The 15,471-nt window shown below is 33.7% G+C and overlaps 1 protein-coding gene across 1 annotated transcript; it reads right to left on the reverse strand.

Moving 5' to 3' along the window:
• Positions 1–969: 969 nt before the first annotated feature.
• On the reverse strand, positions 970–2,421 carry LOC132550605 (FMRFamide receptor-like). Its single transcript, XM_060214696.1, has one exon. The coding sequence runs from the start codon at positions 2,419–2,421 to the stop codon at positions 970–972; it is 1,452 nt and encodes a 483-aa protein (XP_060070679.1).
• Between the last annotated feature and the right edge of the window lie 13,050 nt (positions 2,422–15,471).

Below are 15,471 nucleotides of genomic sequence, written 5' to 3' on the forward strand. Positions count from 1 at the left end.
CCCGATTTTGCTTTCCCTTGAGGGAAGGGCTTTTGAGTGGATGGGATAAAATGGACAAGCAGGAAAGTTGTTTTATAATTGGTCAGAGATTAAGGGAGTTGGAAGGGTTGAGTGTAGTGTGTAATCTGAAGGAAAACTCTATCATATTACAGTTGTTAGCTATTTCCTTATCCGCAGCAATCAAATAAACCTTTATGATATTTTCATATATCCTACCGCAACAGCTTTGTGTGAAATGCAATAGATTTAGATGTTCCTTTGAAGATTTTTTCCCCCATGTAAATGTATATTGGTAAAAGGCATAAATAACTTCATTCTTGTTCTAATATTGAAAATGAAGTATATTTAAAACAATCAAATCAAGACGTTGGGCTTCTTTAAAATTCTGATTCAATAGTCAGCAACCCAGTCTTCTTCACAAGAAGGCTTGATTTGTGCATTAAAGCTGAATCTAGATCAAACATTGATAGATTATGAATTCTTGGATGTGTTCGGTTCTAGTGTTTTTCAGAGTAATAAGTTAAAAGAAAAAAACACCATTCACAGCATCAGTTAAGATAATTTAATTCAAAATAATCTTCTTTCAAGAAATTGTTTCTTTGAAGCCACAATTGATAAGTAATAATTAGAAAGACAAGTTAGATGCTCACTTTACGACAGATGGATGGTACTTTTGTGGGAGGCAAAATCACATTGACTTAAGTAATAGGTCTTAGTAAAGAATGATGCTGGAAATAGTAAAATCACTTTTCATTCGATAAATATTTCATTCACAGTGGTCTGCTTTTACTGCGCATGGTTTGAAAATAGATCCAAATCATTTGGTTTCATTGATAAATCCCAAATAATTGAAAGCACAAATATTTGACAATTCCTCAACAGTTTCCAAAATCCTTAGCCCAGAAAATTAAATATTCCGAACATGGTGGTTGATTTTGCTTTCTAGTGAAACAGAGAACCACTAAATCTTTACAACACTGGTGAAGGTGCTCCACTAGAAAATGGTGTTTTAAGGATGTCGCAGACTTCCTGTACATCTTCAATTTCACTTCCGTAACCTTCCTTGAGTAGTTCCCCATTTCTTTTTGTAATCGTGTTGTTAAATTTTCCATTTTCATATTTGATTTTGTGGATGGGTGTGGTAGTTTTTGAGGTTTGAGGTGAATATTTTGACAACAAAGTGGTATGTGTAGCGTTAGATGCACAAGTAAGGTCAGTCATTTCGAGTTGTGGGTTCTTTTTACCCCGTAGCACGCGGTACTTGCTGTTACCAAGTGTCATGGATGCAAGCACAGTGGATTGTGGGTAAGTAAACGCGTTGAAATCCTCACTTCTAAGGCATCTCTGACAAAAGGTCTTCATAAACGTACGACGAAACTTCTGGCCAAATGCACAATACAGAATAAAATTGATGGCACTGTTGAAAGTAACCATGAAGTTTCTGAATGTCGATAAAACTTTCCAGCCGAATAAACTTTGAACACTTTCCATGTCGACTGCGTATGCTACATTGTAGACTAGGGCTGGAACTTGACAAATTATAAACACAATCACCACCGAAACCAGCATGATGGTCACATTGTTCTCACGATGTTGCCGCACGTTCATGTCAATGCGTTGTTTTTTTGATTGCTTGACAGCCAAGACAAGGAAGGTGTTGATTACAGCAAGGGCCAGCAAGGGTATGAAAAACATCACGAAAAGATAAAGTCCGAAGAAATAGACTTTATGGTAAATCTTGTTGCCACCAAACTCTGTACTATTATGGATAATGATTGTGGCATTAGTAGCATTATCCTTGTCATAGTCAATACGATAGTCAAACCAGCGGCTCAGGTTGAACAGGAACGAAGTGATTGATACAAATATTATAACCATACGGGCACGAGCAATAGTACACATTTGTGCAGCCTTGAGTGGGTGGCATACTGCAATGTATCGCTCCACTGTAAAGGACACCGTGAGCCACAGGGTGGCCGTTTGTGCCACCAATGCAAATGGGTATATGTACACTGCAACATATGCAAAGGCGTGGTGCCGAAAGGACTCGGAGAGTTGAGGAATGGTGATGAGAATTAAGGTACCAATCAGCACAAATCCATCCCAGATAGCGAGTGCTGTGAGGTAGCAATTTGTGGATGAACGCATTGTCCGGCGTGTGAGCACAATTACAGTGAGGGTATTTCCAACAAGGCCGAGGGCAATGATTACGATTGCCATGATTCCGTTCATGAAGCGCTCGATGTGCAGTGGGTCAAGGCTGTTGGAGAGGGGTATTTCCTTAGGTGGCATGTCGAAGCCATTCGTGTTCATGTCACTGTGATTAGTACTGTAATCCATACTTGTGGCTAATGATATGTTGATATTTAACATTGTCGTGACAACCGGCATAACTTCAACATCAGTCTCGATTTCTTGCATTTGCATATGAAATAAAATCTCTATTCACTCATCAGACAGTATATCTTGTCATTACAATTGAAAATTGAGTGGGTCGATTTTCTAGGTGGGCGTTCAGCGATGAAAATGAATCAGATGTGTGATGCGTGGGAGCAGAGAGGCTGCATGTTTGATCTGGAAATAGAACAGAAGAAAGTCAATGTAGGATCCAAGCACAAACGTATATATAATGTAGATTAAATTATGATGCATATTATCCATGACACTGATTACAGATATTCAATGTAACAACTGCGAGTGTGGGAGTTAGATATTTGACATTATACGGGATCCGCAAATCGACCAGTGGAACAAACAAGGGACAAGACATGATGCTTAGAAATTAACGTAAATTCCTTATCTCGTCTCAATACACCGTAATAAATCTCATTGCATTTTTGCATAATAATGGAACATGCTCAGGGATAAAATTGAAAGATCCAGACTTGAAAATACTGAGGGAAAGGACATCGATTTTGAGTTATAAAGAATCTTTGTTTATGACTAGGGTAAAAATTCTGAGTTTGAAAGAAGATAATTTTGTTGAATAATAAAAGAGACTTGAGGAATGTAATTTGTGAAATAATATTCTCAATCTGTAGTGATTAATCAAGGAGATTTCCTTGCATATCTTTATGCTATTTTTGTGATTGGTATTAAATTTTCAGTTTCGAATCTTCCAACAATATGCATTGAATTAATTGAATTTGTGAATAAAGTGTGAGCATTTTGCTGATTTGCTACGACAATGAAATCATGTGATTCTATGGTTGTCAGTATAGGCAGGTTGATACGATTTAACTTTCAGATTAGACAAGTGAGAAGAGTGTTTGACATTTGATTTGGTATATACAGGTTGACAGATTATAGACAGGTAAGTTTGACAATTGATCTGATGTTTACAGGTTGACAGATTATAGACAGGTAAGTTTGACAATTGATCTGATGTTTACAGGTTGACAGATTATAGACAGGTAAGTTTGACAATTGATCTGATGTTTACAGGTTGACAGATTATAGACATATAACTCTTGACAACTGGTCTGATGTTTACAGATTGACAGATTATAGACAGGTAAGTTTGACAATTGATCTGATGTTTACAGGTTGACAGATTATAGACATATAACTCTTGACAACTGGTCTGATGTTTACAGGTTGACAGATTATAGACAGGTAAGTTTGACAATTGATCTGATGTTTACAGGTTGACAGATTATAGACAGGTAAGTTTGACAATTGATCTGATGTTTACAGGTTGACAGATTATAGACATATAACTCTTGACAACTGGTCTGATGTTTACAGGTTGACAGATTATAGACAGGTAAGTTTGACAATTGATCTGATGTTTACAGGTTGACAGATTATAGACAGGTAACTCTTGACAATTGATCTGATGTTTACAGGTTGACAGATTATAGACAGGTAACTCTTGACAATTGATCTGATGTTTACAGGTTGACAGATTATAGACAGGTAACTCTTGACAATTGATCTGATGTTTACAGGTTGACAGATTATAGACAGGTAACTCTTGACAATTGATCTGATGTTTACAGGTTGACAGATTATAGACAGATAACTCTTGACAATTGATCTGATGTTTACAGGTTAACAGATTATAGACAGGTAACTCTTGACAATTGATCTGATGTTTACAGGTTGACAGATTATAGACAGATAACTCTTGACAATTGATCTGATGTTTACAGGTTGACAGATTATAGACAGGTAACTCTTGACAATTGATCTGATGTTTACAGGTTGACAGATTATAGACAGATAACTCTTGACAATTGATCTGATGTTTACAGGTTGACAGATTATAGACAGGTAACTCTTGACAATTGATCTGATGTTTACAGGTTGACAGATTATAGACAGGTAACTCTTGACAATTGATCTGATGTTTACAGGTTGACAGATTATAGACACTCTTGACAATTGATCTAACAGGTTGACAGATTTGACAAGTTTGACAATTGATCTGATGTTTACAGGTTGACAGATTATAGACAGATAATCTGATGTTTACAGGTTGACAGATTATAGACAGGTGATGTTTACAGGTTTTGACAATTGATCTGATGTTTACAGGTTGACAGATTATAGACAGATAACTCTTGACAATTGATCAGATGTTTACAGGTTGACAGATTATAGACAGGTAAGTTTGACAATTGATCTGATGTTTACAGGTTGACAGATTATAGACAGATAACTCTTGACAATTGATCTGATGTTTACAGGTTGACAGATTATAGACAGGTAACTCTTGACAATTGATCTGATGTTTACAGGTTGACAGATTTGACAATTGATCTGATGTTTACAGGTTGACAGATTATAGACAGATAACTCTTGACAATTGATCTGATGTTTACAGGTTGACAGATTATAGACAGGTAACTCTTGACAATTGATCTGATGTTTACAGGTTAACAGATTATAGACATATAACTCTTGACAATTGATCTGATGTTTACAGGTTGACAGATTATAGACAGGTAACTCTTGACAATTGATCTGATGTTTACAGGTTGACAGATTATAGACAGATAACTCTTGACAATTGATCTGATGTTTACAGGTTGACAGATTATAGACAGGTAACTCTTGACAATTGATCTGATGTTTACAGGTTGACAGATTATAGACAGATAACTCTTGACAATTGATCTGATGTTTACAGGTTGACAGATTATAGACAGGTAACTCTTGACAATTGATCTGATGTTTACAGGTTAACAGATTATAGACAGGTAACTCTTGACAATTGATCTGATGTTTACAGGTTGACAGATTATAGACAGGTAAGTTTGACAATTGATCTGATGTTTACAGGTTGACAGATTATAGACAGATAACTCTTGACAATTGATCTGATGTTTACAGGTTAACAGATTATAGACAGGTAAGTTTGACAATTGATCTGATGTTTACAGGTTAGACAGGTAAATCTGACAATTGATATCTGTTGTATGTACAAGTTGTCAGATTACTGATGAAAGTTAATCTCATATTCTACGTCAGATCATAATGGGTTCTCTAGCTTGTTGGTAAAACCAGAAATAAATATACTTACTTCTGATTGAACACTCTCAATACAATATCAAAATGAAAATGTTTTATGCTGGTTTGCATCAGAAATGAGAGCATTCACTTTGATGTCTGAATATATACATTGAAGGAAATGATATTGTACACAGGCACTCTAGGTAACAGGTGGATATATGTGTCTGTTGCTATGGTAAGACATTAATATTGTTATCAGATATTCTAATCCACGACATAAAAAATATTCACTCTATCTTTGTTTTATTCTCAAAACATAACAATCGCCTGATCAATGTCAATGATGTGTCATAAATGAAATCTGAGGTGCCCTTACTGTTATGTAAACAGTTAAAAAACGATGGAAACATTATGCAACCCATTGTACAGGTGTGAAAAATTAGGAAATATTTCATTAACATTTCTGAAATTATTGGAACTAAATGAGCCATTTCCATTAGCTTTAGAAATGAAATAGAATTAAGATTTCAAATGTTTGTATTAGTTGCCTGGACGTGGACAAAATCTTTTTCAAACAAATCAGTTTGACAATTTATTTTAAGTAGATCTGTCAACAATTTTAATTCATTAGTGTTTAAGGTCGGGAAACAATTCTTGAATGTTGTCAGTCTTGATTAAATTGTAACCCTGGTAAAATACTAGCCGCAACATACCACTCGGCTAGAGAGAACTTCTCTTTAGCTCGATTGGTTGAGCGTGAGACTAGTAAGCCAGGGGTCCCGGGTTCGATTCCTAGCGGAGGCAATGAGATGAAAAATGACCTCTGTTACATCTGACGCCCATGTAGGAACCAACGAGGACGACGAGAACTACAATGTTACAAAATTTAGATATGGGACAAGAAACTTTGGGTTTCTATCATCATTTAGTCTGAAGACCCACAAAATCTTCAAATATCTTCATGAAAAGTCTTTTGAGATCCTTTAAATGATTTAAATGAATTGATACACAATTGAACAGAAAAGGATTTGGCTTATAAGGAAATATGTGTAACCAGGATCTCCAAATTTTAGGCAAACAGTTTGACTCATTTCCTAGTTGTCTTTTTTTATAATGTCTCAAAACCTGAAGACATCTAAATTCCCTGAAACCTCCTTCTATTTAAATTTTGATTGCGAAATCTAGGCTGAATATATTAGAGAGCAGAACAATTTTTAAAACTCTTAGAGCTGCCAAACCAAATAGAAAATTAGGTGTACATCATAACTAGGATTCAAATTTGAAACTTGTAACTCTGCCACATTTCAAATGTTCTTAGGCTTTAATGCTAGAACTAGTCCAGTTCTACTGTATTTTGTTTTCCACTTAAACACTGAAGTAAAAAAAATGTATGCAAACCTTATAAGGATATTATATACAGTCATCTTGGCATAGAAATGGATAATGCAGTATGGCTGAACTGGGATCTGTGGAATATTAATTAAATGAAGAATTAGTGTCTTATACTTGTGATTGTCCACAGAAAATCAATATTGGACACGAAAAAAAATCCTTATATTCAGATATTTTCCTTAAGTTTTGTGACGATTTCTTAAAAGTTTTTAAGTTCAGGAATTATATTAAGTTCAGAGGTAAAAATCATGAAAATGGGGCCATAATTGTTGTCAGTTAATCAGCTAAGTAAATTTTGTCATATATAGGTAAAAACAGACTTCTAGTAGAACTTTACAACTGGCTGAAACGTAAATAATAAAACACACTGGGTAATCAGATTGAAGATCAAAGGGTTACTAGCTTACTTCATTTTCTGTAAGGCATTTTCCAAGACACCAGTCAAATCTGTTAAATGAGCTAACAGTAGAAACATTGGAAGATCTGTGCTTCTTGCTTGAACAGTTGGCACATTAGTGCTTAAATATATTGTGAAGATTTTGCTTTAGGATCTACGTCTCAGTCATCAATTTGCAATGAGAGGTTCTTAACATAAGTAAAAAAGAATGGGGATTTCTGAAGTGCTTACAGATGCAAATCAATTAGCTTTTACATTATATTGAAAAATTAGAGTTTGATTTTTATTTGAGAGAAGGATGGAAAGAAAAAAAATGAAAATGAGTCATTATCGAATGATTATTTGCAGTAACACCTTGCATTAATTCATTTCAAGTCATGAAAAAAAGTTATATATCTTTTTAGATATTAGAGGTGGGAGGGAGATGTCAAATTTCTTTGAAATGCAGACTATTAAATTGAGTTTTATAGATGAAATCCAATTATCAGAAATGTTGCTGGTTCAAAATCCCAGAACTGCTTCCTGACTGATTAGTTTGCACTTGAAATTGATTTCATGGCTGTGTCAATTTCATCACTGTTTTTCGGTTGAGTATTTTCGCTGACTATCACAAGGGAGCAGAAGCTTCACACTGGAACATGCAGACAAATATCTGCCGTATCAATCGCGGTAACTTTGCACATAGTGAAAATACAAAGGAAAATATTTTTGTCGCCAATATTGGCATGACTTGTCAATCAAGCTTTGAAGTTCATGATGTTTTTTAACAATGGTTTTGTAATGTAAAGATATATCTAAATTCCTCCAAAAGTCTGATCAGTGATAAGACTAGGGTATTTAGCCAATTCAATGTGTTTTTATGCATATCGATACGTCGCGGTGACACATTGCAATGCATAATAATCATTTTTCCCAATCTTGCATTATCTGGGATAAATATGTACTGTCTCCCTTGGTTTTTGATACCATTTCATACAAAACCTTGCCAGAGCAATTGTCTGCAGGCTGTGCTGGCACTAATAGTTGTCATTTTTCGTAGAATTCTTGGTGGCGTTGCATGTATTGATAAAGGATCCCAATAACAGACTTACATCAGAACTAATGAAAAAGAATTAAATATGATATCAACACAAATTGCAAGGAATGGATATCTGTGAAAAAGAGCGCAATTCATTCTTATTGCGCTGCTACTGTAATTGTCAGCCGAGACATCTTCTAGGATAGAATGGGGTATGTCATATATATAATTGGCAATTTTCTGGTATGATGTGTGAATTGAGGACATATTCTATTATATGTCTTTTTTCTCAGTAGAATTTGTCTCTGTTCATTGAAAAAGAAAAAGAAAATAAAAAAAATATTGAAAAAGAAAATGAAAAAAGATGAAAAAAGGAATTTTCTCTCTACTGTCTGTATGTAGAATTACCGTGAAAATGTCAAAGGAACAACTTGTCAAATTTTTTGCTTTTTTGACCTTTTTTATAATTCTTTTTAATGACTTTCAAAACTATTTTCAGCATTGAAATATATCTTTCCTAAGGTCAGTTTAGACAGGCAAAATTGGTGTTGCCAGTATGAAATAGCTCCTTTGGGAATCCAAAACTTCGGCACTGACTTGATCTTAGATTTTGTGTGAAATATCAAGTCTGTACATTGTTCACTCATAATTTACGCTGGGGTTTGAAAGACCATTTCTCAGGTTGGTTCATTTCTGGTTGATTTTAAAATATAAACATATATTTCACACTGTTCATCTAATAAAAAGCAAACCTGTTGTGGCTTAATCATGGCAAAGATAATGTTTGTTGACCAAATTTAGTTACAGGTATATATCTACATAAAGGATTTCCACAAATCAAAGATAGCATGCTTGTTACATGGTGAATCAAGGTGTACAATTTCTATAAGAGCATAAGTAAACCCTTTTGTGATTTCTTTTTATGTATGAAAAACAAAATTATACGAAATATTATTTTGTGTAGGATCTTCCGTTTAAAGAATTTATATTTTTATTAAAGATTGATAGGAATTGAACTTTTCAGCACTTGATGTAACGAGATATTCACAGATTTTTTGTGATTTATAATCATTAAACTTATTGGGAAATGTATGTTTTTGAGATGAGATGACATCACATCATTTCATTTATTTTTATCCTGTCATCAGCATTCCATTTATGATTTAATTAGAGACTTAGTTTACTGAAGAACCTTAGAGTGAGAGATGAGGAAGAGTCGAGATTTTCAGCCAACCATTATCAGATGAGTTTGATAGTAACATTTGTGAGTAGTCCTACCAATTTAGTAAAAAGTTGTGCCATAGAATTACGATGAATTTTTGTACATCAGAATCCAAGTGTGAAGAACCCTTTTGACTGATTAGTTTAATACCAAAATCATTGACTTTGATCCACTTGATATTCACAAATAAGTAATAAAATGCCAATCTGTTGGTCAGTTTAACTGGTCACTACACTTAAAAGGTCAGCAATTACTGGATCACCTGACTAATCTAACCATTTTGGTGATGGTCAATATGAAATACTAATGCAAAGAAACTTTGATAGCCTTAAACAGTCACTGATAAGATTGACTTACTGTGGCTGGTAATGAATTCAAAATGCTTAGAAGATTCTGAATTGATACCAAATTTGTAATTAGAGGTGCGTGCTTTGTTTGTATGCCGACTGATAGATTTGCTGTGAAGGTATCAGTGCAGAGCAGACAACATGTTCCGTGGTAAGTTATTACAATAGATAAAAGCAGTTTTAACAGATTTCTGTGGTTGGAAATACAATCTTGAAAAAAAATCTCCTTTTTTTTTTTATATGAAACACTTATCATTTTTCTATCGTCCTGTCTTTTTTCTTTTCGGAACTTTTGGCAATTAATGCGACAAGTCTAAATGCCTCATTGGGCATGATATGCATTAAGATAAACTTCTCACATGTAGTAATTTAAACATCTGAGTATAGAGAGTTCCGGTCTACACACAATTTACACCATTAATCAATAAATATCTTAACAAATATCACATATTTGTGTACAAGTACACATGCACTCCTATCCATAAATTCTGATAATATAAATTTTGAGCAGCAAATTTTGTTTGATAGGTGTAATTTGAATATCTATCTAATTAAGATATGAAATTGATTTGGAGATTTAAATACTTTGACCTGATCCTCAGAATTGACGTTTTGTTATCTCCAGTTTTTAATCATCATCATGTCCTTTATTTACATTTGATTTCAGTATAAGGATGTACGTGATAGCAATCTTCAAGAAAACATTAACCCTATGCCTCCATTACCAAAGAACCACCATAAGTTTCATCCAAAAGGTTTTAAGTACACTTCAATGTACTTGCTGTGATGGCAAACTTGCATAAGGACATGATGCTTCGGGGGGGAAAAAAAGGTTCACAAATTTAAAGATTTCTTTTTTGGTCTTTCGTAACCATAACACCTCCTCATATTTTACAAGTTTATTGAAACGAGTAGAAGGGGATATATTTTGGTCCTCAAGTCGACCCCAGAGGTCTTGTTTGTCTGTTTCCTTGACCCTAGCACAGGAAGATCCATAAGGTTGATGAAAAATTCCTCAGAGAAACACAAATTGATCGGGGATTGAATCATGTACCTTGTATCATCATTTCAGGTTGCAAATTAGCTTATGCATGGATGCTCTAGAGACTGAATTAATGTGGCCTCCCCCGGCATGAGTTGTCCGATATTTTTAAAGTACACGTTTTATTGTTCACACATAAATATAATTCACCAAGGTAGTTAATTATTGTATGTTACAGTAGAGGTTTAAGAATCAGCATTAGGTGTCATTCTGTTGCTATTGTATATACAGTAATGAGTTGTGTCTGTACTTAAAGAGTTAAATGTGAGCCAATTTTTGGACATGAACTGGTGTTAACATTACAGTGAAGTCAGATATAGTCAAACTTTGTTAACCTGAACCCTTAGAACTAGAATATCCCGCCTAACTCAAAACACTTTGGCGGTCCTGACAAAACTCTTTTTATCTTGTTAAAGGGACTAAATGGTTAGATATTCATTTTATAACTGATAAAATGCATTACAACATTTAAATATCTGTTAAAATTTGTGTACTTTCTATTAATTATGATATTTTAAAGTTTGCATAACTATTTTATCAACAACGTCAAATAATTACAATAAAATAGGACAACCCAATACTTATTCATATCGTTATCGTTTGGAGAATGTAAACAATGTCTTAGCACACGTAATTTTTGATTCAGATTAATTCAAATTCATTTATTTTGAAATGTCACATGTATAGCATGAAACCAGGGGTCATTTTACAAAGTAAGAATTGAAAAATGACTGGCAAATTAAGTTTTGGCTAATTACTTAATTATACATGTTAAGAAATAATATCAAAATGGCGGTTTAAAACGAGGCTCCGAAAGGTCACGTGATGAACTCAGCTATCCAATCAAAACAGCGATTAGTAGACACAACAGCGAGTGTCGTTAGCGTTAGTTTGAAGCTGATAATCTTTATCCATTTTCTCTCTGAGAGTGGTATAATTTTGTGAAGAGTCTAATTTTCAGTATTATAATGCTGGTCCGGAATCAAATGCATGGGAAAAAATAACGAAGTCTAACTGTTTAGTCCATTTAATCAAAACTAGATAAACTTAAATTTTGAAAAACTTTAAAAACTGGTAACTTGGTAGTAAAAATCTGGTCTCGGAAATAAAAATTCTTCTTGAAATTATCTAATAACTCTTAAGTATTGATTTTGTGATGGTTAAGTAGAACAACGAAAAGTGCTGACATTTCTCATCATCAGTTTTTCTGTTTGTAATACTGAAGGTGTTGGCACAAAGTAGACCTTCTGAACTACGTGTCACAGAAAGATGTTTTATTGTAAAACAGATTAAGGTTATTGTTAAATCTCCGTATAAATATCGACGAAGAAAAGTGCAGTTGTACGTACATTCCATGCATGTTGACATAACACACACAGGTGTCCACGTCAAGAGCCCATGTGGAACTAAGCTATAGAACACAGTTACATTCAAAACCTGGAGCAGTACTCAATTTGTTTTCACAGGTGTATGCATGTAACACCGCTGCCCAGCAATTTGATAAATTAATGAAACAATATCTTGATTATTGCTGGGGTGCCCTGAGGAGATCTGTATTGAGTAGGTGTCAAATGTTGTGTAGCTATAAGATCAGGACTGTTTCTCAGCAAGTTCATACTAATTTCGAAATGTAGAAGTCAATTGGGCAACCCAACAAAAGACCTGGTTCACCTGGGGGGATGATTAGATAAAGTATACAAGCCAATCAAGTGATAGAGACTAAGTGATTTCCCGTTTTTTAATACTTCATCTGCCAATATCTCTAATGAAAACGTGAGTAGTGAGCATCTTGTATGTCGAGTGTATAGTATGGTTCTGTCACATTATACATATGTGTATTTTATTTCAAAGTGGTGTCCAGTTAAAAAATCATTTTTGTGTCAATCTGTTTAATCGTTTTTCCTTTTGAAGCTTCGAGTCTCAATGTTAAAATGTATTGTTACTGAAAGTGACTTGACAGCACGTAACTTTATCCTTCATGTATATTGACAAAAATTTGTACCAAACTTGAAAAACCTTGCTAATTTGAATACTCAGATAATTAAAAGTTTTCTCATGGTCCCCTCAAGTTTGTGTTGTAAAGTTGGACTGTGCTGTAGATCAGACATAGAACCCATGAATATGTACTGTATTCATTTATATATCTATCTAGGCAATAAGTAGAACCAGGGACGTCCCTGGTAGAACAAGTCAGTGTTTAAAAATAGGATGTATGCAGTTATTCAATATTGGAAACTGGCACAAAGAACACAAAAATGTGTGATATTTTCAAAAATCTCTTTCGGTGAAACTAAGATTAAACATTACGGTCTTTAACTTTAACAAAATGCCCAATGAGCCTGTATTACTGACCTAATCTGCAGTGTATAAAGAGACAGTATTATTTGAAAACTTTATTCTGATATTTTTGTTGTTAATCTCGAGCATTTAAAACCCTTCTTGTTTTATGTTGCAATTAAAAAAGTGAAATGTTATCAGATAAAAAAATTGTTTGAAAGTTTAACCTCTGTCAAGTTGAAAGTGTGTCTAGGTCATTTATATGAACAAACATGGTAGTCCTTCATTCCACCAATGCTACAGGGCCAGTTGCAGAGAAGCTTTTTCATGATTTTAACACATTCAACCCCTGTGGCCTTTAAATGGGTCAAGGTCATTTATTTGAAAAAAATAAAAACTTGTTACCTCTGTATATCCAAACAAGCTTAAAACAGATACAATATTATCAGCCAGCAAGCCTCTTGGTTATTGGAAAACATTTTTTAAAGATTTTAACATGTTTGACAAAGTCGGTTGTGGCAAGGCTTGACTATTTTAGAGCTTTCCCTTGAACTTAATAGAGCTCTAAATGTTTCATTCAGATGTAAACAACTTGTAGTTTTAGTGGTGATTGTTGGTGTTTGAAGACTGCTATAAGGCAATAATGTAGGCTTATTTTACCTCCAACATGTAATTTTGAAGACACGATGAGAACTTGATAATACATCAAAATCTTAAAGCTTCAGGTTTAATTTGCATTTCAATTGACATCTTTACATATATAAGACAAGAGCTGACAGCATAGAGAAAAGGTTGAATTCAACAATGTCACTTTTGAATGGGTTTAGTTAAAATTTACACATAGAAATATTAAATTTCTTCCACTTTGTTTATATTGTATCAACTCTTAAACTTTTTTTTTACAAAATTTATTGAAGTTTATTGCTATTTCCACAGAAAATGATCTTCAAGGTGAAAACTTTATTACTGTGTTGAGAATATGAAGTAAAGGCTCTAGATCTGCTTTAGGAGAATCGAAGACTCTGCAGTTACACAGAATTTTCTGACTAGGAAATAAGCAATGGCTCTGAATGTAGTTTTTCTTTGCTTTGTTCATTTACATTTTTAATGTGTGTTTTCTGGTATCCACTTTAATGTGTATTTTCTGGTATCCATGTTAATGTGTATTTTCTGGTATCCATGTTAATGTGTATTTTCTGGTATCCACTTTAATGTGTATTTTCTGGTATCCACTTTAATGTGTGTTTTCTGGTATCCACTTTAATGTGTATTTTCTGGTATCCACTTTAATGTGTATTTTCTGGTATCCATGTTAATGTGTATTTTCTGGTATCCACTTTAATGTGTATTTTCTGGTATCCATTTTATTGTGTATTTTATGGTATCCACTTTAATGTGTATTTTCTGGTATCCATGTTAATGTGTATTTTTGGTATCCACTTTAATGTGTATTTTTAATGTGTATTTTCTGGTATTTTCTGGTATCCATGTTAATGTGTGTTTTTTCTGGTATCCACTTTAATGTGTATTTTCTGGTATCCATGTTAATGTGTATTTTCTGCTATCCATGTTAATGTGTATTTTCTGGTACCCATGTTAATGTGTATTTTCTGGTATCCATGTTAATGTGTATTTTCTGGTATCCACTTTAATGTGTGTTTTCTGGTATCCACTTTAATGTGTATTTTCTGGTATCCACTTTAATGTGTATTTTCTGGTATCCACTTTAATGTGTATTTTCTGGTATCCACTTTAATGTGTATTTTCTGGTATCCATGTTAATGTGTATTTTCTGGTATCCATGTTAATATGTATTTTCTGGTATCCATTTTATGGTATCCACTGTAATGTGTATTTTCTGGTATCCACTTTTATGTGTATTTTCTAGTATCCATGTTAATGTGTATTTTCTGGTATCCACTTTAATGTGTATTTTCTGGTATCCATTTTATTGTGTATTTTCTGGTATCCACTTTAATATGTATTTTCTGGTATCCATTTTAATGTGTATTTTCTGGTATCCACTTTAATGTGTATTTTCTGGTATCCACTTTTATGTGTATTTTCTGGTATCCATGTTAATGTGTATTTTCTGGTATCCATATTAATGTGTATTTTCTGGTATCCATTTTATTGTGTATTTTATGGTATCCACTTTAATGTGTATTTTCTGGTATCCATTTTAATGTGTATTTTCTGGTATCCATGTTAATGTGTATTTTCTGGTATCCACTTTAATGTGTATTTTCTGGTATCCATGTTAATGTGTTTTTTCTGGTACCCATGTTAATGTATTTTTTCTGGTTTCCACTTTAATGT

Source organism: Ylistrum balloti, unplaced genomic scaffold, assembly GCF_031769215.1.
Source record: "Ylistrum balloti isolate Yb309-2 unplaced genomic scaffold, AGI_CSIRO_Ybal_v1 Utg370134, whole genome shotgun sequence".
Taxonomy (NCBI): Eukaryota; Metazoa; Mollusca; class Bivalvia; order Pectinida; family Pectinidae; genus Ylistrum; species Ylistrum balloti.